General features: G+C 46.1%; 1 protein-coding gene across 1 annotated transcript in view; it reads right to left on the bottom strand.

Moving 5' to 3' along the window:
- The window catches only part of LOC110496872 (calcium-binding mitochondrial carrier protein Aralar2), a 97,770-nt gene that overhangs the window by 69,317 nt on the left and 4,578 nt on the right, over nt 1–23,875 (bottom strand). Inside the window, exons 2-5 of the mRNA XM_036953396.1 lie at nt 13,288–13,335; nt 12,331–12,473; nt 6,132–6,247; nt 3,698–3,837 (exon numbers count right to left, since the gene is read on the bottom strand). Of these exons, the coding sequence (XP_036809291.1) occupies nt 3,698–3,837; nt 6,132–6,247; nt 12,331–12,473; nt 13,288–13,335 (447 nt within the window). The remainder of the gene's footprint in view (nt 1–3,697; nt 3,838–6,131; nt 6,248–12,330; nt 12,474–13,287; nt 13,336–23,875) is intronic.

Raw genomic sequence — 23,875 nt, 5'->3', positions numbered from 1 at the left:
AAAATTTGTAGAATTGCAGGAAATTAGCTTTAAAACAGCAATAATTTCTCTAATCTTAAAAATGTACAAATTTCTCTACACAGCCAAGATGGGGGGCCTCTAAAATTCAGCTGCGCTCCTTTCTGATGCTGAAAAAAACCCAGCAGGTGGGAAAAAAAATAATGGTTGCATTCTAAATCGCACTCTATATCCTACATAGTTCACTACTTTTGACCAGTACCCCATGGGCCCTGGACAAGTGTATTGCACTATATGGGAATAGGGTGCCATTTGAAATGCAAATCATGTAATTTTGGAGAATCTCTGGCATCCACCGAGACAGTAATTGGCGAGAAATTTGCAGCGCAAAAGTTTTTCCGGTTCTTGTGTGCATCTGGCTCGTCATCATTATGGATGATTATGCAAGTAAACACAGTGTATAAGGATGACTAACCCCATTGAGGAAACCACTGAAAATAAACCTTAGTATATACAGTACACAGTTTATTAGGTACACCACCCCATTCACGAAAATGGTTTGCTCCTACAGACAATGAGTCACGTGGACGTGGCTTGCTCTATAAAGCAGGCAGACAGGCATTGAGGCATTTAGTTACTGTTCGCTTGAATGTTAAAATGGGCCAAACGAGTGACCTAAGCAACTTTGAGCGTGGTGCAGTGGTATGATCGCTGGTGCCAGGCGCGCCGGTTACAGTATCTCAGAAACGTTCTGGGCTTTTGGGCTTTTCACAAACAACAGTGTCTAGGGATTACAAACAAAAAAACACAATCTTGTGGGCAAAAACAGCTTGTCGATGAGAGGTCAAATGAAAATGTCAAAAATCGTGCAAGCTACAGTTGTGTGCAGAACGGCATCTCGCAATGCACAACTCGTCAGTCCTTGTTACGGATGGGCTCCTGCAGCAGACGACCACACCAGGTACCACTCTAAAAACAAGAAGAAGCGGGCCCAGTGGGCACGTGATGGCCTGGTCCGATGCATCCCAGTTCCTGTTGAATCAGGATTTGGCGTAATCCTGCCACGTGTCAACAGTACATACTGGTGGCGGTGGTGTCATTTTAAAATTGTATTTATTTAACCCTTATTTAACCAAGTACGTTGACTGAGTGTGGGGAATGTTTTCCTGGCACGGGTTAGGTCCTTTCATACCAATTGAGCAATGTTTCCATGCCCGAAGAATTCAAGCTGTGCTGGAGGCAAAGTGGGGTCCGAACCAGTACTAGATGGGTGTACCTAATAAACTGGCCCCTGAATGTACATACAGTATATTTGCTGTATAATAAAATTATGTATTATTACAATTATACTGCGCTTAACTGTGAGATACACAGCTTAAATCTGTATTATCATTCATATTACAAGGGGGAATAGAAATTATAGTATTTTTAAATAGTAGTTCATTAAAATAACTGAATAACTTAAAATAACAGTAAAGGTCTTCACTCAGGTCTAAGTGGATTTATAACAACCATTTTATCCTCTACTACTGGGAAAACACTTAAATCACAGCCCCTGAATTAAATAAGAACCACAGAAAAAATGACTTTTCTGACTCAGTTATTATGACATGAATCAATAGCTATGAAATTGGGGCAAACTGACTAAATGAAGTGAGTGAAATAGGAAATGTGTATTTCATAGTTGAGCTATGAGCATTACTGCTGCACTTCTGGTATGAAGTATTGGAAACCACTGGAGTCGAACTGTGCAAGCCCTGAATGTAAAATATTTCCCTAATGTAACTGGCTGCAACACACACATGCATGCATGCACACAGACACACACACATACAGACACACACACACACAGACACACACACACAGACACACACACACCCACCCACCCACCCACACACACACACACAATATCAGTGTGTTATTCACAGTACAACCCATCTGGTCCAAGTTAAGTGTAACATAGAAAGCTCATTCAGATATAGTGAGTGTAGATGCAAACTTGGCAAGGCCCTCTCCTCCACTCTCCCCCACTCTCCCTCTCCTCCAGTCTCCCTCTCCCCTGATTTCACGTCTAGACATCATATTGGAAAATGGCTAGCACACCACAAATACAAAAGGAATGCGGCAGCAGCAGCACGGCTGATACTATCCTTTATGGAAGAGAACACGTCTACCTGTTTTCGATAGAAGGGTGTATAGGTGGATTGGGTTTATATTGGTGGTTACGTCACTTAACTGTAATGGAAAACAAATGCCAGCGTGGTCTAAAGTATAACCTCAGTGTTTCATTAATGCCTAATCAGGACAATATGGCGAGCTGTGCTGGGAAACAGGACCAAGTAGAATCAGGACAATATGATGAGCTGTGCTGGGAAAACAGGACCAAGTAGAATCAGGACAATATGATGAGCTGTGTTGGGAAACAGGACCAAGTAGAATCAGGACAATATGATGAGCTGTGCTGGGAAAACAGGACCAAGTAGAATCAGGACAATATGATGAGCTGTGCTGGGAAACAGGACCAAGTAGAATCAGGACAAGCTGTGCTGGGAAACAGGACCAAGTAGAATCAGGACAATATGATGAGCTGTGTTGGGAAACAGGACCAAGTAGAATCAGGACAATATGATGAGCTGTGTTGGGAAACAGGACCAAGTAGAATCAGGACAATATGATGAGCTGTGTTGGGAAACAGGACCAAGTAGAATCAGGACAATATGATGAGCTGTGTTGGGAAACAGGACCAAGTAGAATCAGGACAATATGATGAGCTGTGTTGGGAAACAGGACCAAGTAGAATCAGGACAATATGATGAGCTGTGTTGGGAAAACAGGACCAAGTAGAATCAGGACAATATGATGAGCTGTGTTGGGAAAACAGGACCAAGTAGAATCAGGACAATATGATGAGCTGTGTTGGGAAAACAGGACCAAGTAGAATCAGGACAATATGATGAGCTGTGTTGGGGAAACAGGACCAAGTAGAATCAGGACAAGCTGTGTTGGGAAACAGGACCAAGTAGAGGAACCCAAGTCTGTGTGTGTCAGGCCAGGGGCTGGATGGGCATCAAATATTACACTGAATACAGACACACACCATAGCTTTTAACACACAGTCTGAATACAGATACACACACACCATGGGCTTCACACACAGTGTGAATACAGACACACACACACCATGGTCATCACACAGTTTGAATACAGACAAGCAGGTTAGAGTAAATATCTAACACAAACTGATGGGGTTTCATTGACTTTGTACAATAATGGGTATGCAGGGTCTGAAGGCAAAATGAAAAGAACTCGACAGATAGACATAGTCAGACACAAAGGGAGAGAGGAGGTAAAGGACTAACTAACTGACAGAAAGACACGGACAAAAAAGAGCAAGACATTTACTCAGACAGGAGAGAGAGAGAGAGAGAGAGAGAGAGAGAGAGAGAGAGAGAGAGAGAGAGAGCATTTACTCAGACAGGAGGGAGAGAGAGCATTTACTCAGACAGGAGAGAGAGAGAGAGAGAGAGAGAGAGAGAGAGAGAGAGAGAGAGAGAGAGAGAGAGAGAGAGAGAGAGAGAGAGAGAGAGAGAGAGAGAGAGAGAGAGAGAGAGAGAGAGAGAGAGAGAGAGAGAGAGAGAGAGAGAGAGAGAGAGAGAGAGAGAGAGAGAGAGAGAGAGAGAGAGAGAGAGAGACAGTCACTCTATGTGAGTGCAAGGTGATATAGACGATATCAACCCACCAGGAGGAACTGGGTGAACTCTCCATAGCTGAGGTGCTTGGTCCTCTCCGTGCCGAAGTGCAGACGCATGAACTCAGAATCCCAGTTAAAGGGGATGTGCTGATGGTTGGTGGTCTGGCTGAAGACCTGCTTCACATCCTCTGAGGAGAGACCAGACAAGACAGGCACCTTTAATGAAATCAGTCCCCTTTTTATTCTGACCCTGTTGACAAACAGACTATTGTAGATGGCTGGTTAGCAGTAGCATTGCTTCACAAGACTCAGTTACTTGCAGACATGGGAGACAATGTTGTGTATTATGTCAGGAAGAAATGTGCTATTATTTTCTATGAAATCGTAGAAATTATCCTCATTGACCAGTTTCTTTTTTATAGATCTCATATTAGAAAAGTATGTGTTAATAATTACGAAGGTTACAGGTCCCTGAAACCATAGGTCTAAACAACGATGATGGATAGATATCTGATGGAAGCATTAGACAGTACTGTAGGCCTACCGTAGCTATAAAATATGCAAAGCTATGTGATTATACGCTTTTCTAATTCTGTAAGAGTCTCATTCAGTAGAGGTAATGTAGGTGGGAGACATTGAACACCAGCCCAAATGATTACAGCCTCATCAGAGAAACCAAAACAACAGATAGTCAGAAAGAAACCTATTTTTTATTACACCACTAAACAAAAAACGTGTTTCATACCCTAGCATGTATCAGTGAATGAATAACTTAAAGAGAAATGAGAGAGGGGATCCGTACCAAATTGCACCCTATTCCATAAATACCTTTGATCGATAGTAGTGCACTATTTAGGGAATGTGTCATTTGGGACACAGACCAGAGAAATGGTAGTGAGATTTTTTTCCCCAGACAGATCAGGCCATACCTTTCGGAACAAGACAGCTCCAGCAGGTTTTACACTTTAATGAGGCAATAAAAATGCTGCATTTACTGGGCAGTGTAACACTGCAGTGCCATTCCCCATTCCAGACCTGCCGTTTATATTATCAGCCTTTATGGACCTGTCAACATTCAGGCAACCTTTTATTCTTCTATTTTTTGGTCTCTCTGGCTGAAGTACAATCCCGTTTTAATGTGTGTTGCATGTCACAGTTTAATTAACTCTATTCCACAAAATGATGGATTTACTTTTTATAAAACACTTAAAATTAACATCCCTTCATGTAAAAATATCTGTTTTTTCCGCGATCACTTAATAGGAATTACACAGGTTATTAACAAACAAGAAAACAACGTACAAAAATGTAATAAAAATGTATAACAAAAACCCATTTATGATGTGGAAAAACAAACTGTCTTTAATGCAGCTAAGCCACAGCAATTCCTGCTTTCAATACGTTATAAAGGAGTGACTTGTTATTTTGGTTGAGATGGAGAAGGCCATTTCATCTAAGGAAAAATTGAAGAAAGAGATGAAATCATGTAATGGATCACAATAAAGCGACTTTGACAAGACCATAATCTCAATCACAAGTTATTTGCTTTCGGTGAAATGGTAGCTGAACGTGAGCGATAAACAGCAGCGTATGGGCATGTGTAATGTTTTTCATGCAATTTTCCACTTCTTGTTGCATCTCCTAGCGTAGCCACGGTAGCGTCGGGGTAGGCTATATTCATTAACCTTTCAGAAGGCAGAAAAACAACAGAGCTTTTAATTACCAAACCAGATACACCACGTCACTGATAAATAGTGTAATTGCTCCTTTTAAATATGAACATTTACATATGTGCATACATAATCAACCACAATGATCTTACTCCCTGCCGACTACCAACAATTAGAACTGAATTTACTTTCTCTCTGTTTGTGCCCAAGATATGTGCGCCGCATTTCAAATCAGTCCTAATGTGCTAATTTGGCATACCTACAGAAGGCAAAATTAAGGTTGTTTAAATCAATTAGGGAAATGTGAATCACGTACAAATGTCTCCTCTTCTCACCTCTGGGCTTGGAGCCTTCTAGGTAATGGTCCCAATCACAAACACACTCCCCTCCTCTCCGACAGACAGACATGTCTTCCCCCCCCCCCCCCCCCCCCCCCCCCCCCCCCCCCACCCCTCCAAAACCAATATCTGTCATCTCCATAGGGGTGCTTACACTGTCACCTTCATAGGGGCTAAGGTTACTGTCATTGATTCTGATGGTTATATGTGACAATATTATTTTTTAGGTCATTTTGTTTTTTAGTAAAAGTGATGTCTTTTTACCTCTTCCAAAATAAAAAAAATAAAAAATGTCCAATGAAATAAATAAAATAACTTATAGTGTACTTGAGAACAGCTTTAAGAATTCCTCCTTCACTTCAATATAATATCCTAGCTATAAGTGTCCACATTGTTTTGTACTTCAGCGGTCACTAATCAAACCTGGGGGTTGGAAATAGAGCTGTCAATCAAATCAGAGGGAACGTTACGTACCGTAGGTGGCTGCTCCTTTGCCCGTCTTGTCGAACAGCAGGAAGGCAACCACGTAGAGAGCATCTGGGGCACAGAGGACCGACTCAAAGGCCACAAACTCCTGGAAGGAGATCAACCTGATGGAAAGAGAGAGAGAAAGAGAGAGAAAGAGAGAAAGAGAGAGAGAGAGAGACAGACAGACAGACAGACAGACAGGCAGACAGGCAGGCAGGCAGGCAGGCAGGCAGACAGACAGACAGACAGACAGACAGACAGACAGACAGACAGACAGACAGACAGACAGACAGACAGACAGACAGACAGACAGACAGACAGGAAGGTGAATGTTAGGATATCCTAAAGGTCTACAGATAATGGCCTGTTCCACAATGAAAAAGCAGAGGACTATCAGTTAAACAAGCAAAAAAATGGATACAAACGTAGTAGTTTGTACTTGTTCATACTTGACACATTTTACAGCACGTGTAGTGTAATCATTAAGAAGAGAACTATACAATTCCAATGTATAACACTGGGCTTTACTGGGTGACAAAACCAAACAACAGAACAGCCTATCAATATATGTCCATCTTAATTCAAGTAGGCCACTTCTCAGCTGAGTGAAATGTCCTAAATCCAATGAGTATGACTGTAGGAAAATAAAAACATTAAACAAGGTTTTGAAAGAACTCTGTTCTTCATGTCAGTATAGTGTGCCAGTCTGAGTTGGCTGCTATAACGTTGACGGGCAACTTTACACATGTAAAAAGGATGAAATACGACGTTTTACATTTCCCCCTCTGCCATTATAAACAGGTGTACAAGCACAAAGGGAGTTTTGAACGGATATCCTTTCACTATATTTCAGCACAAAAATATACATTTGTGCACAAGCCCAACAATGTATTAGGAAGGGTGAATTCTCTCTTGCTCTCTCTCTCTATCTCTCTATATTTTTCTTTATTTTTCTCTCTCCCTTTCTCTTCTCAATCTTTTCACTCTCTCTCTCTCTCTCTCTCTCTCTCTCTCTCTTTCTCTTTCTCTCTCTCTTTCTCTCTCTCTTGATGTGTAGGCTACAGAATGTATGTGTCATTAATACCATTGTACTACACTTCTCTCTAATATGCCCACATCATCTATAACAAAGGGAGAATACACCAACTGATCCATGGGAGCCCTGGGGACCCCGGCGCAATCTAGTCTTAATTCATGCTCGGTTCAAAGTTGCCTCAAGTCCATTATGAATTTCACAAATGGATACTATAATTACGCAGGGTCAGTCCTAATGAGCAGTCCCCTGAGCATGCATCTGCAATCTATTTCAATTTCCAGGGGAGCGATGATTACATTTTTCTGGCTACTCTAATTAATTTTGTTACTGATGAAATTCAAAGATGGATTCATTTGGAATTTGTAGGCTTGTAGGCATGCTCTGCCTGCCTTACAGTGTAGAAAAAACTGCCGTGTTGAAAAGTCAAGAGTAATTGTTATATTAACTAAGCGAGCTGACAGTTTTAGAACAGGGGCCTGTTGGTAGGGAGTGGGTGGAGGGATACAAAAGTGTGCTGCTGAGTCCATGCATCGGCTGTTAGAGGAAAGCTAACATATTTACAACTCTCGCGGCTGGAAGCATATTGAACATTTAAAAGGAACATTTTCTCAAACATAACAATTACCCATTTGGAAGGTAATTTCATGAGTTACTGTTTGACAATAATACAGACGAGAGCAGGGGAGAAAACAGATACTGTCTAAAATGCCTGAAATAAGACGAGGAAGTACAGTATGCATATCAGCTTACATTCATTTATGTTGTTAGCGTTTCAGTATTTTTCTAGACATGGCTTATGAGCATTTTACTGAAACTTACACTGCTGTTGATTATCAGGGGTATTCAGATGACACACACAGACACACACACACACACACACACACACAGTGGTGATTGTGCCAGGGATGAGGCTTATGATGGTTGATTAGCATTGCTATGACTACTACAAAACAATTACCCCCCAAAAAGAGAGGGCATCACTTTGCAATGCAGACTCCAATAATCAAATCAACCAACAGTATCTACCAACCATCAACTTATATGGCACGGGACCAGGTTTTTTCTAGGCATGTCCATGGTCTGGGTAAACAGTGCACAAACATATGCATTTACGAACATGAGACTATGTTTCTGGGAAATGTAAGACGTACACAGTTAATGCTATACCACATGTACGGGATTGTTATTCACTTTAAATCTTAGTCTGAGAGTCAGAGGTCAACAAAGGTTGAAAGTGTCTCTCTGTACGAAGTCAATGTGGAGGTAGACATCCTTGATGTCTTTGTTTGAAGGTGTCTATGAAAGTCTAGACTTTACTGTCATCTTCAACAGCTAGCGAGGGTCTAGAACACTGTTTACAGCATAAACACTTGGGCGGATTAGGCTGGAGCGACAGCTTTTATCCCTTCTAGTAAAAGGAAAGACGATCCCTTCAATAAACCCCCTGTCCCTGCTATTGTCACTGACAGCCTTCCACCCAGAGGTGACTGCTGGCTAGCTGACTGACTGGCTGGCTAGCTGTCCGGCTGGTGGGCTGGATGCTTTGGGTTCTTCCAAGCAGACCACACCAAAATGCACATGGCTGGCTGGGAGGACTGCTATTTTCCCAGCATGCTCTCTTTACAAAGTTTTAACCCCAGAGACTAACCTCAGAGGGTTTGAAGAGGTTTCCATTGGAAAAAAAGAGAGAAAGAGAAAAATAAGTGTGTGAGAGAGAGAGAGAGAGAGAGAGAGAGAGAGAGAGAGAGAGAGAGAGAGAGAGAGAGAGAGAGAGAGAGAGGGAGAAAGAGAGAGAGAGAGGAGGGAGGAAACATCTCTGACACATCTTTGAGACAGAAGTAGGGATGTCTACATGTGCTGAATGAGTAATTTGCAGACATAGAGAGGGAGTGTATCTATCTCAGCCAGCCAAGTCTGGGGAGGGTGAATAACAAGAGAGAAAAGTGATTTCCAGGCAGAGAGACTGTGATGGCTGTCAGTGAGTGTATCACCTGATTTACACAGTCACAGAGGGAGGCAAAGAAATGCATTACACTGTTTACGTACATCCAAACCCCCTCTACTCACAAAAACGATTACCCCGCCCTGACTCATCTCTGTGAAATGGAATCCTACCTGGGGTAAAAACAGAGGCAGACGCATTGGCAAGAAAAAATGTATGCAGTATGCATATCCTGAAAAAGACTCTAATTTTAACTAGAGGGAGTATATCATAATATGATTGTGTAAGTGGCTTGTTTCCTTACTTTCTTTTTTGTCAGGGAGGTCACTCAACAGGTTCTTGCCAATACTTGAAAAACAATGCGTTCCTGTTTTCCGTGAACATAAAAGGGGGTGATGTTGACACGCGTAGCCATTGTCTGTTCTCTCTTCCGCACTAGGCATAATCATCCATCTCATTGTCTGGTGAAATCAGAATGTCTTAAAAAAAAAAACGAGCTAAAACAAAATACATGACGACTAACCTACGATGCCAACTGTAAACAAAATGGAGGCATTCAAACAAAGGTTTCTGATTTCGTGGCTTTGATCAAACCATCAAAGCAGACATTTCTGCTTCCTTATCATTTGGTATCCCCTACCCACCACCCGACCACACCAAATTAAGTTTAGATACAGAGACCAAGCCATGGTTTCCTAATAGATTTATCCCTTAATAGCAGTTTTGCTGCAGCCATTTATCTGGCTCGCAAAGCCGCACAATGCAAGAGTGCTGAATGGCATGGGCAATTACAGTGCATGTGTGCAGCCAGCCTCCACTCCATTTTAAAGCAGGCTTTCATAATGTGAGCAACATGACCGCATGCACTCTGCTCTTTGCCGGAGCCCAGGTGGTTGCCATGGCAACACACTTTTTCTTTTTGACTTACCCTAACATTTTATTGCCCGTCATTATGTATCATTAAAAACATACATATTAATGCAAAACACAGGGGTGATGGGGGTTAAGGGGAGAGGGGGAAAGATGAGATGAATTAGGGTACAACAACCAACAGGAGGAACAGAACAACACCTGACAAAGGGCCTTTGAGGATTTCTAAGAGTTTATTTTTGAAACATAATAAATCAAATAAATAAGTGGTAAATAAATTCATCATGAGCTAAAAAAAAGTATAATATTTGGGTTGCATCCTGTGCATTAGAAAATAAGGGCTAGGCCCTATCTATAACCCTAGCAGTACTCCAGGCCCTATCTATAACCCTAGCAGTACTCCAGGCCCTATCTATAACCCTAGCAGTACTCCAGGCCCTATCTATAACTCTAGGAGTACTCCAGGCCCTATCTATAACCCTAGCAGTACTCCAGGCCCTATCTATAACTCTAGCAGTACTCCAGGCCCTATCTATAACCCTAGCAGAACTCCAGGCCCTATCTATAACTCTAGCAGTACTCCAGGCCCTATCTATAACTCTAGCAGTACTCCAGGCCCTATCTATAACCCTAACAGTACACCAGGCCCTATATATAACTCTAGCAGTACAAAAGGCCATATCTATAACTCTAGCAGTACAAAAGGCGAAATATCTATAACCCTAGCAGTACTCCAGGCCATATCTATAACCCTAGCAGTACTCCAGGCCCTATCTATAACTCTAGCAGTACTCCAGGCCCTATCTATAACTCTAGCAGTACTCCAGGCCCTATCTATAACCCTAACAGTACACCAGGCCCTATATATAACTCTAGCAGTACAAAAGGCCATATCTATAACTCTAGCAGTACAAAAGGCGAAATATCTATAACCCTAGCAGTACTCCAGGCCCTATCTATAACTCTAGCAGTACTCCAGGCCCTATCTATAACTCTAGCAGCACTCCAGGCCCTATCTATAACCCTAGCAGTACTCCAGGCCCTTTCTATAACCCTAGCAGTACTCCAGGCCCTATCTATAACCCTAGCAGTACTCCAGGCCCTTTCTATAACCCTAGCAGTACTCCAGGCCCTATCTATAACCCTAGCGGTACTCCAGGCCCTATCTATTACTCTAGCAGTACTCCAGGCCCTATCTATAACCCTAGCAGTACTCCAGGCCCTTTCTATAACCCTAGCAGTACTCCAGGCCCTATCTATAACCCTAGCGGTACTCCAGGCCCTATCTATAACCCTAGCAGTACTCCAGGCCATATCTATAACCCTGGCAGTACTCCAGGCCCTATCTATAACCCTAGGAGTACTCCAGGCCCTATCTATAACCCTAGCGGTACTCCAGGCCCTATCTATAACTCTGGCAGTACTCCAGGCCCTATCTATAACCCTAGCAGTACTCCAGGCCCTATCTATAACTCTAGCAGTACTCCAGGCCCTATCTATAACCCTAACAGTACACCAGGCCCTATATATAACTCTAGCAGTACAAAAGGCCATATCTATAACTCTAGCAGTACAAAAGGCGAAATATCTATAACCCTAGCAGTACTCCAGGCCATATCTATAACTCTAGGAGTACTCCAGGCCCTATCTATAACTCTAGCAGTACTCCAGACCCTATCTATAACTCTAGCAGTACAAAAGGCGAAATATCTATAACCCTAGCAGTACTCCAGGCCATATCTATAACTCTAGCAGTACTCCAGGCCCTATCTATAACTCTAGCAGTACTCCAGACCCTATATATAACTCTAGCAATACTCATGGCCATATCTATAACTCTAGCAGTACTCCAGGCCCTATCTATAACTCTAGCAGTACTCCAGGCCCTATCTATAACCCTAGCAGTATTTCAGGCCATATCTATAACTCTAGCAGTACTCCAGGCCATATCTATAACTCTAGCAGTACTCCAGGCCCTATCTATAACTCTAGCAGTACTCCAGACCCTATCTATAACTCTATCAATACTCATGGCCATATCTATAACTCTAGCAGTACTCCAGGCCCTATCTATAACCCTAGCAGTACTCCAGGCCCTATCTATAACTCTAGCAGTACTCCAGGCAATATCTGTAACCATATCTGTAATCCAGGCCCTTGGTATAACCCTAGCAGTACTCCAGGTTGTTGTTGTAACCAACCTTTAGCTAGGCATAAAGCCTGGAGTTTTTCCTGGTCAGGGCCTGTATTCACAAAGCTTTGTGAGATGGTTAAAAGGCCAAACTGATCCTAGATCAGCACACATTCTCTGATACGCTTTGTGATACGAGCCCTGGTCGTCTGTCCATCATACCCACCCATCTTTCTTCTGGTCCACCACCCCAGCCAGCAGTGAGGTGGCCTCGTCAGACAGCCTGATGTCAGTGTGTGCATAGAGAAACCGGGCCACAAAGTCCTCTGGAGACATGAAGGCCTCATTGTTCTTCTGGATGCTGGCATACTGCAACAGCACACACACACACACACAGACAGACACACAGACAGACACACAGACAGACACACAGACAGACAGACAGACAGACAGACAGACAGACAGACAGACAGACAGACAGACAGACAGACAGACAGACAGACACACACACACACACATAGAGAGAGAGAGACAGACAGACAGACAGACAGACAGACAGACAGACAGACAGACAGACAGACAGACAGACAGACAGACACACAGACAGACAGACAGACAGACAGACAGACAGACAGACAGACACACACACATAGAGAGAGACAGACAGACAGACAGACAGACAGACAGACAGACAGACACACACACACACACACACACATAGAGAGAGACAGACAGACAGACACACACACACACACACACACACACACACACATAGAGAGAGACAGACAGACAGACAGACAGACAGCATAATTGATTTGTTAATAAGTGATCTATTGGTCAAGAAAGACACTGACGCTGACTGTTTCAATCCTTTGGGCAGACACCTAACTTGCGATCATTCACACGTAACTCAAGACTTTAATAGGCATAAATCATGCAATGATGTCAATGGTAGAAATTCAAGCTGTGTGCAGGGATCTCAAGTTAGGATTCAGACCTCAATGGAGAAACATGGAGAACCCGAAATGTGCTATTGACTCTTGTTTTTGTGACTTGAACCAGAAGAAGCCTACAAATAAATGCAATATTAGTAGTGGCTTTCCAGTACACGAAGTTGGCTTGTATCCAGTGAGCTAAGGAAATGTTGTTGATCCATAGGCAAATTGATTCTTACACAACTGACCTTTATGAAAATAGCTTTCAGCTCAGTAGGGTCAGCCCTCTTTTGTCCCTGGAGAAAGAAATTACATACACATTATCATCACATAATCAACAACCAAGTTCTGTGGTAATAACCTGAAACGAATACACTTCTTTAATTTACAAATCTGTTGAAGCACTCATTAAAGCCCTCTTGGGTGTCTTCACCTGCACACCATCTTATCTGTTTTTTATCTGCACTGTTATTTTTAATCCCAGGCCCCTGTCCCCGCAGGAGGCCTTTTTCCTTTTGGTAGGCCATCATTGTAGATAAGAATTTGTTCTTAACTGAGTTAAATAAATAAGTAAAAATACAAAATAAAATGGATAGGCCTATAGGCATAGGCTACTAGGATAATGTTATGTCTTGTTACAGTAAGATGTTTTCCCCACTTTGCAATAAAAGTAAGACACGCTAATCTTGTACTTATAATAACATCCCCCTGTTAAACTGTTAATAATTACTTAGGAAAAAAAAATTAAAAAATGTATTAGGATATGCAGCATTATTGAGACCTTTGATATTTATGACTCAATGAATTCCTGAATGTCTTCATTTTAGTTTTATGCTTTTCAACTTTATTGTGCTCTTTTTGTTTATACCTTTCATAGTAGACATTCAGTGGCTTGTGAAAGTATTCACCCCCCTTCACATTTTTCCTGTTTGTTGACTTACACGCTGGAATTAAAATAGATTTTGGGGGGATTTGTATCATTTTATTTACACAACATGCATACCACTTTTAAGATGCAAAATATGTTTTATTGTGAAACAAACAAGAAATAAGACAAAAAAATGAAAAACTTGAGCGTGCATAACTATACACCCACCATACCATCTGAATACGCCACCACATCGCCCAGGGGACTGTGCTACTGACTTACTCCCTGGAGGGTCCCCATCGAAGGGCCGAGTTTACCCCCTATTTATCCCGGAAAATGAGGCAATAGAGAACTACATTGATGAAACACTCAAACGGTTTTATTCGTCCTTCTTCCCCGGCTGAGTCCAGCTTCTTCTTCTTGGAAAAAAGGATACCCCCTCCGATCATGTATTGATTAGCGTTCTCTGAATGATGTCAAGAACCGTCTTCCTCTGATCCCAGCAACCCTTGAACAAGTGGACCGCGCCAACATCTAAAAAAAACTTGACCTGCAAAGTGCATATAACCTTGTCCGTATACGTGAAGGCGACGAATGGAAGACGGCCTTTATCACCGCACGAGGGCACTACGAATACCTGGTCATGCCCTATGGCCTTACTAACGCCCCCGCCGTCTTCCAATCCTTTATGAACAAGGTTTTCCAGGATATGATCAACAGCTTTCTCATCCTGATTTACTCCCTAAAGGAACACATACAGCATGTGCAAAGGGTACTTTAACAGCTCCTTGACCATAACCTTTATGTGAAGACTGAAAAGAGCACCTTCCATGTAAACTTCCTCGGGTTCGTACTGACACCTGGAGGGGTCAGCAGATATGAGAACAAAGTCCCCGCCATCAGTAACTGGCCCAAACCCACCCCCGCTAAGGAACTCCAACGTTTCATTGGGTTCTCCAACTACTATCGGCGGTTCATTCGAAACTTCAGTTCCACTGCCGCTCCCATCACTGCCCTTACCAGCCAAAAAGAGCCGGACCCTTCAATGGACTGATACAGCCCTGAATATTTCCAACAACTTGAAATGTCGCTACAGCTCAGCTCCTGTCCTTCTCCAACCTGATCCGACCCTTCCTTTCACCCTGGAGGTGCTTCTGAAGTAGGAGTAGGAGCCATACTCTTTCAGCGGGTGGGAACACCTCCAAAATCACATCCCTGTGCCTTCTTCTCCCGGAAGTTATCCTCCGCTGAGAGGAATTACAATGTGGGGAACAGAACTCCTCGCCATCAAGCTGGCCCTCGAGGAGTGGCGCCACTGGTTGGAGGGCGCACAACATCCTTTTCTCTTCCTAACAGATCATTGTAATCTGGAATATATCAGAGGGGCCAAGAGGTTAAACTCCAGACAAGCCTGCTGCGCTCCTCTTCACACACTTTCATGTTACTTACATCCCTGGAAAGAAACGTAAAAGCTGATGCTCTCTCCCGCCAGTTTGACCTTCCGACCAGTAAGTCCGGTCCTACACCCATTCTTCATTCCTCTTGCATTATGGGGCCGGTACAGTGGGAGGTTCACTCTGCCATACAAGAAGCCCTCACCTCAGACACAGCTCCTCCTGAGACACCAGCTGGGAGGAGTTACGTACCAGCAGCTGTTAGGCCCCAACTGATGCAATGGTGTCACATCTCCTTTGGGTCAGGACATCCAGGCATTACACAAACCACCAAACTTCCAGCCCGAAAGTTCTGGTGGTCCTCACTGGCATCTGACGTAAGGGATTACATTCTCTCCTGTCCATTCTGCGCCCAAACCAAAAGCCCTCGTTATCTCCCTTCCAGTATAAGCTTCAACCTTTGCCAATCCCTCACAGACCCTGGTCCCACATAGCTGTTGACTTCATCACAGACCTTCCTGAATCCTCTGGTAACACCACCATCCTTGTCATAGTAGACCATTTTTCAAAAATGTGTCATCTGGTTCCTCTTCCTCATTTACCTAACACCATGGAATTGGCTGAGTGTAAGTTCCAGCAGGTGTTCCGTCTTATGGGATCCCGGAGGACATCATCTCTGACCGCGGGCCCCAGTTTGTCACCTGGGTGTGGCGAGTCTTCTGTGACCCGACCGGGGGTCGCCCTCAGCCTCTCCTCCGGGTACCGTCCCCAGACCAACCGGCAGACGGAACGCCTGAACCAAGAAATAGGGAAGTACCTCCGCCAACAATATTCTGCCTTTCCACACGACTGGAGTCGGTATATCGCCTGGGCCGAATATGCTCAGAACTCACTCATGCATTCATCCCTCCGCCTTACTCTGTTTCAGTGTGTACTTGGTTACCAACCCCCCATGTTTCCCTGGGAGGTGGAGCCTGGTACTGTCCCAGCTGTCAACGACTAGTTTCGGCGTAGTGAGCGGGTATGGTAGACCGCTCACCGGCATCTGCAGGAGGCCTCTAATGCCCAGAAACGCTTTGTCGATAGACGCAGCAGACCTACGCCACTCTTTCACCCCGGACAATGTGTGTGGTTCTCTACCAGAGACATCTGCCTCCCCTGCAAACAGTTCTGTCCTTGTTTCATTGGTTCCTTCAAGATAACACTATCACGTACCACCTCCAGTTACCCCGTCAGTATAAAATCTCCTCGTCCTTTCATGTCTCTGTTAAAACCGGTCACCTACAGTCCTCTTCATCCTCTTCATCCTCCAGTCTCAACCAGCAGTGCACCAACACTGTTGTACGTCGGAGGGGAACCCTCCATCAGGCCATCCTTGATTCCAAATACCTGAGAGGTCGCATCCACTATCTAGTGGACTGGGAAGGTTATGGGCCAGAAGACCGGTCCCGTGTCCCCAACCAGGATATCATCAACCCAGAGATAATTCAGGCATTCCACAGTGATGGTCCCGCTCCCCGACCTCTGGGTCGACCCACCCCCCTGAACAGACCCACTGGACATCAGCCTCGACGCAGAACATCGGGTCAGTTCACAACCTTGTCGAACCAGCCTGACCTCGCCCCTGAGGTATGCGGCCGCCTCTGCTCCCCCGCCCACTCCACCCTCCGGTGCCGTTGGGTCGTCAGGAGTATTCATTACAGGCACATCTAGCCACTGGGATTATTGCCCTTTCTTCAAGGCAAAACTTCTCCAGCTCCTTCAAGTTGAATGGGTTCCGCTGGTGTACAGCAATCTTTAAATCATACCACAGATTCTCAATTGGATTGAGGTCTGGGCTTTGACTAGGCCATTCCTAGACATTTAAATGTTTCCCCTTTTAAACCACTCAAGTGTTGCTTTAGCAGTATGCTTAGGGTCATTGTCTGCTGGAAGGTGAACCTCCATCTCAGTCTCAAATCTCTGGAAGACTGAAACAGGTTTCCCTCAATAATTTCTCTGTATTTAGCACAATCCATCATTCCTTCAATTCTGACCAGTTTCCCAGTCCCTGCTTCTGAAAAACATCCCCACAGCATGATGCTGCCACCACCATGCTTCACTGTGATGGTATTCTCAGGGTGATGAGAGGTGTTGGGTTTATGCCAGACAGGGTTTTCATTGATGGCCAAAAAGCTACATTTTTGTCTCATCTGACCAGAGTGCCTTCTTCAATATGTTTGGGGAGTCTCCCACATGCCTTTTGGTGAACACCAAATGTGTTTGCTTATTATTTTTCTTAAGAATTGGCTTTTTTTATGACCACTCTTCCGTAAATCCCAGCTCTGTGGAGTGTACAGATTGAAGTGGTCCTATGAAAATCCAAACCCGCTGTGGAAATTTGCAGCGCCTTCAGTGATCTCAGCGATCACTGCCTCATTGCCTGCATCCGTAATGAGTCTGCTGTCAAACGACCACCCCTCATCACTGTCAAACGCTCCCTGAAACACTTCAACGAACAGGCCTTTCTAATCAACCTGGCCTGGGTATCCTGGAAGGATATTGACCTCATCCCGTCAGTAGAGGATGCCTGGTTATTCTTTAAAAGTGGTTTCCTCACCATCTTAAATAAGCAGGCCACATTCTAAAAATGTAGAACTAGGAACAGATGTTCCTGGTTCACTCCAGACCTGACTGCCCTTGACCAGCACAAAAACATCCTGTGGCGTACTGCATTAGCATCGAATAGCCCCCGCGATATGCAACTTTTCAGGGAAGCTAGGAACCAATATACACAGGCAATTAGGAAAGCAAAGGCTAGCTTTTTTAAACAGAAATTTGCATCCTCTAGCACAAACTCCAAAATGTTCTGGGACACTGTAAAGTCCATGGATAATAAGAGCACCTCCTCCCAGCTGCCCACTGCACTGAGGCTAGGAAACAATGTCACCGCCAATAAATCCACCATAATTTAGAATTTCAATAAGCATTTTTCTACGGATGGCCATGCTTTCCACCTGACTACCCCTACCCCGTCAACAGCCCTGCACCCACCTCCCCACAGCAACTTGCCCAAGCCTCCCCATTTCTCCTTCACCCAAATCCAGATAGCTGATGTTCTGAAAGAGTTGCAAAATCTGGACCCCTACAAATCAGCTGGGCTAGACAGCTCTTTATAAAATTATCCGCCGCAATTGTTGCAACCCCCTATTACTTGCCTATTCAACCTCTCTTTCATATCGTCTGAGATCCCCAAAGATTGGAAAGCTGTCACGGTCATCCCCCCCTCTTCAAAGGGGGAGACACTCTAGACCCAAACTGTTACAGACCTATATCGATCCTACCCTGCCTTCGAAAGGAAGGTCTTCGAAAGGAAAGTTAACAAACAGATCACCGACCATTTCGAAACCCACCATACCTTCTCCGCTATGCAATCTGGTTTCCGAGCTGGTCATGAGTGCACCTCAGCTATGCTCAAAGTCCTAAACAATATCCTAACGGCCACCGACAAGAGACAATACTGTGCAGCTGTATTCATCGACCTGGACAAGGCTTTCGACTCTGTCAGACTCAACACAGTTCAGTGTGTCAAATCGGATCTCTGGCCGACTCTTTTCTCTGTATACATCAATGATGTCGCTCTTGCTGCTGGTGATTCTCTGATCCACCTCTACGCAGACAACACCATTCTGTATACTTCTGGCACTTCTTTGGACACTGTGTTAACTAACCTCCAGACGAGTTTCAATGCCATACAACTTAAATGCAAGTAAAACAAAACGCATGCTCTTCAACCGATCGCTGCCCTCCCGTCCAGCATCACTACTCTGGACGGTTCTGACATAGAATATATGGACAACTAGATGACTGGTTAGATTGTAAACTCTCCTTCCAGACTCACATTAAGCATCTCCAATCCAAAAATACATCTAGAATTGGCTTCCTATTTAGCAACAAAGCATCCTTCACTCATGCTGCCAAACATACCCTCGTAAAACTGACTATCCTACCGATCTTGGACTTGTCATTTACAAAATAGCCTCCAACACTCTACTCAACAAACTGGATGCAGTCTATCACAGTGCCATCCGTTTTGTCACCAAAGCCCCATATACTACCCACCACTGTGACCTGTATGCTCTCGTTGGCTGGCCCTCGCATCATATTCGTCGCCAACCCCACTGGCTCCAGGTCATCTATAAGTCTTTGCTAGGTAAAGCCCCGCCTTCTCAGCTCACTGGTCACCATAGCAGCACCCACCTGTAGCACGCGCTCCAGCAGGTATATTTCACTGGTCACCCCCAAAGCCAACTCCTCCTTTGGCCGCCTTTCCTTCCAGTTCTCTGCTGCCAATGAATGGAACGAATTGCCAAATTTACTGAAGCTGGAGACTCATATCTCCCTCACTAACTTTAAGCATCAGCTGTCAGAGCAGCTCATAGATCATTGCACCTGTAAATAGCCCATCCAACTACCTCATCCGCATATTGTTTTTAGTTTTTTTGCTCATTTGTACCCCAGTATCTCTACATGCACATTCATCTTCTGCACATCTATCACTCCAGTGTTTAGCAATTCAATTATAATTACTTCGCCACTACGGCCTATTTATTGCCTTACCTCCCTAATCTTACCTCATTTGCACACACTGTATAAAGATTTTTTTTATATTGTGTTAATGACTGTATGTTTGTTTATTCCATGTATAACTCTGTGTTTGTGTCGCTTTGCTTTATCTTGGCCAGGTTGCAGTTGTAAATGAGAACTTGTTCTCAACTGGCCTACCTGTTTAAATAAATGTAAAAAATTATTTTTTGTCTCTTTGTTGCCTCTCTGATTAATGCCCTCTTCGCCTGGTCTCTGAGTTTTGGTGGGCGGCCCTCTCTTGGCAGGTTTGTTGTGATGCCATATTCTTTCCATTTTTATTAAATAATGGATTTAACGGTGCTCTGTGGGATGTTCAAAGTTTAGGATATTTTTTTTATAACCCAACCCTGATCTGTATTTCTCCACAACTTTGTCCCTGACCTGTTTGGAGAGCTCCTTGGTCTTCATGGTGCCGCTTGCTTGGTGGTGCCCCTTGCTTAGTGGTGTTGCAGACTCTGGGGCCTTTCAGAACAGGTGTGTGTGTGTATACTGAGATCATGTGACACTTAGATTGCACACAGGTGGACTTTACTTAACTAATTATGTGACTTCTGAAGGTAATTGTTTGCACCAGATCTTATTTAGGGGCTTCATAGCAAAGGGGGTGAATACATACATATTGTTTTTGTGACCCCAAAGTGTCCAGTCCCCCCCCCCCCCCCCCCCCACGAGTACTCTGGAGCGAGGCTGTGCTCGGCAATGCTTTTGGGACCACCACCTGCCACCTCTCTTCTCCCGTAGCTGACTCCTTCCATGCCCGCTGTAGCACGCCATCAGCCAGCCGCAGTCTCACAAACTTTGACCACAACCATTTGGTCGCGAGTGAGAGCGCTGTCACCACTGTAATACCGGCTGTAGGTCTGTGTCCCGTCCCTGCTGCTGCCCCCATTCAGCCACGTCGACAGTCTGCAGCTCACAGCAGACAGGCCCGCTCGCCCGACACACTGTGGCACAGACCCCCTCTGCACACAGTTCTCTCTCCCGTCACTCTCTCCACTCACAGTGGAGGCAGCCGCCTGCAGTACAGGACCGACGGGACATGGCGTTGGAGTGGCGTGCCCCTGCCCTGTGCACTACTGTGAAGTCATACGGCTGAAACTCCTCCAACCAGTTAGCCACCTGCCCCTCTGGCTCTCTGAAAGACATGAGCCACTGGAGAGCAGAGTGGTCAGTCCTTACAGTAAAGGGCTGGCCACACAGGTAGTACTTGAAGTGTTTGGCGGAAGCCACAACAGCAAGGAGCTCCCGCCGGGTGACACAGTAGCGGCGCTCATGTTTGTCAAATGTTTTGCTGAAGTACGCCACCACTCTCTCCCCCTCTGGCCCCACCTGGGCCAGCACCCCACAAAGGCCCACATTGCTTGCGTCTGTAACCAGGATAAAGGGCAAGGTGAGGTCAGGGGGGGCGAGCACGGGGGCCTCGATCAGTGCAAGTTTGAGGGTGTTGAAGGCCTCCTCACACTCCACTGTCCAAGTGAAGGCCTTGTCCTTCGGCAGCAGGCGGTTCAGGGGAGCAGCGACGCTTGAGAAGCCCCGTACAAACCTCCTGTAGTACGAGGCCAGGCCCAGGAAGCTCTTCAGCTGACGCTGGTCGGTGGGGGTGGGCAGTCTCGGACAGCCCCCACCTTGTCCTCCATGGTTCTGATCCCCTCCTTCCCCACTCGGTGGCCCAAGAAGGACACCTCTCTCCTCATGAAGTGGCACTTTCGGGGTGGAGCTTCAGACCTGCGGCAGCCACCCTCTCCAGCACATGCCGTAGCGCCCCCAGGGCTGACTGGAAGGAGCTGCCATGGGCCAGGATGTCATCGAGGTATACTAGACACTGCTGTCGGGGGATGCCATCCAGCACCCTGTCCATCAAACGCTCAAAAGTAGCTGGAGCTTTGCACAGGCCGAAGCACAGGACCTTGAACTGCCAGTATCCTCTGTTAGTGGAGAATGCAGTTTTGGCTCTGGCCTCTGGGGAGAGGGGCACCTGCCAGTAGCCACTGCGGTCTAGTGAGGAGAACCAGGAGGACCCCTTAACCAAGTCCTGCGACTCATCGATACGTGGTATGGGGTATGAGTCCTTCCTGGTTACCTCATTCAGCCACCTCTAGTCCACACAGAACCTCAGCTTGCCCCCCTTCTTCGGAACCATTACGACTGGCACCACCCAGGGGCTGTCTGGGGGCTCGACGAAGTCTGCCCGCTGCATCTCCAACATAGCCTTGTCTGCCGCCTCCTGGCGTGCCCGCGGGATACACAGTAGCGGCGCTCATGTTTGTCAAATGTTTTACGCCACCACTCTCTCCCCCTCTGGCCCCACCTGGGCCAGCACCCCACAAAGGCCCACATTGCTTGCGTCTGTAACCAGGATAAAGGGCAAGGTGAGATCAGGGGGGGCGAGCACGGGGGCCTCGATCAGTGCAAGTTTGAGGGTGTTGAAGGCCTCCTCACACTCCACTGTCCAAGTGAAGGCCTTGTCCTTCGGCAGCAGGCGGTTCAGGGGAGCAGCGACGCTTGAGAAGCCCCGTACAAACCTCCTGTAGTACGAGGCCAGGCCCAGGAAGCTCTTCAGCTGACGCTGGTCGGTGGGGGTGGGCAGTCTCGGACAGCCCCCACCTTGTCCTCCATGGTTCTGATCCCCTCCTTCCCCACTCGGTGGCCCAAGAAGGACACCTCTCTCCTCATGAAGTGGCACTTTCGGGGTGGAGCTTCAGACCTGCGGCAGCCACCCTCTCCAGCACATGCCGTAGCGCCCCCAGGGCTGACTGGAAGGAGCTGCCATGGGCCAGGATGTCATCGAGGTATACTAGACACTGCTGTCGGGGGATGCCATCCAGCACCCTGTCCATCAAACGCTCAAAAGTAGCTGGAGCTTTGCACAGGCCGAAGCACAGGACCTTGAACTGCCAGTATCCTCTGTTAGTGGAGAATGCAGTTTTGGCTCTGGCCTCTGGGGAGAGGGGCACCTGCCAGTAGCCACTGCGGTCTAGTGAGGAGAACCAGGAGGACCCCTTAACCAAGTCCTGCGACTCATCGATACGTGGTATGGGGTATGAGTCCTTCCTGGTTACCTCATTCAGCCACCTCTAGTCCACACAGAACCTCAGCTTGCCCCCCTTCTTCGGAACCATTACGACTGGCACCACCCAGGGGCTGTCTGGGGGCTCGACGAAGTCTGCCCGCTGCATCTCCAACATAGCCTTGTCTGCCGCCTCCTGGCGTGCCCGCGGGATACGGCGGGGACGCATCTTTATTGGTCGAGCAACACCTGTGTCAATCTCATGCTATACCAGATGAGTCTGACCCACCTCCTCCTCACTCAGCGCAAAGCTGTCTCTGAATTTAAACAGCAACTGCCACAACCGTTCCTGCTACTCGGGGTCAAGACCAACACAGTTCCTCCCCCATATCTCCCTCACTGCAGACAGTGTCCTCTCCTCTCCCATCTGGGGTTAGCTGGGCAGGGGGGGCGTGGCCCGGGCTCACAGAGGGCTGTGTCATGGAGGTAGTTGGGGGAATGTAACACACAGCCGTAGATGACAGGGGGGCTGGGGAAAAGTCACACACAGATGTGGGGGAGGGGGTGCAGCCATGAGTCTCTGCTGTTTTAACTGTTGGAGTAAAGGGTTTGTTGGGTTGAGTGAATGTGACATTAGGGGGGACCATGGTGACTGCCGGCCCTCCCTGGAAGCTCAGTGTGCCCCCATTTAGGTCTAACTGGCAGCCTGTGCTCAGAAAAGTCCAACACCGGTATACAAGGGTCCTGCACAGCTGCCACCCACACAGGATGACGCACAGTCCTGCCCCCTACTGTCAGAGTCATTAGTCCCTTCCCTTTCATGGCTGCCAGCTCACCTGTGACTGTGCGGAGCTGCACAGTTGTGGGCTCACACTGAGTCCAACCTGGCACAATGTCTGGCCTCACCAGGGTTACTGTGGACCCAGTGTCCACCAGGGCAG

The sequence above is a fragment of the Oncorhynchus mykiss genome, chromosome 18 (assembly GCF_013265735.2).
Source record: "Oncorhynchus mykiss isolate Arlee chromosome 18, USDA_OmykA_1.1, whole genome shotgun sequence".
Classification (NCBI taxonomy): domain Eukaryota; kingdom Metazoa; phylum Chordata; class Actinopteri; order Salmoniformes; family Salmonidae; genus Oncorhynchus; species Oncorhynchus mykiss.
The sequence above is the reverse complement of the archived record's forward strand: the minus strand, read 5'-3'. Positions and strand labels throughout refer to the sequence as shown.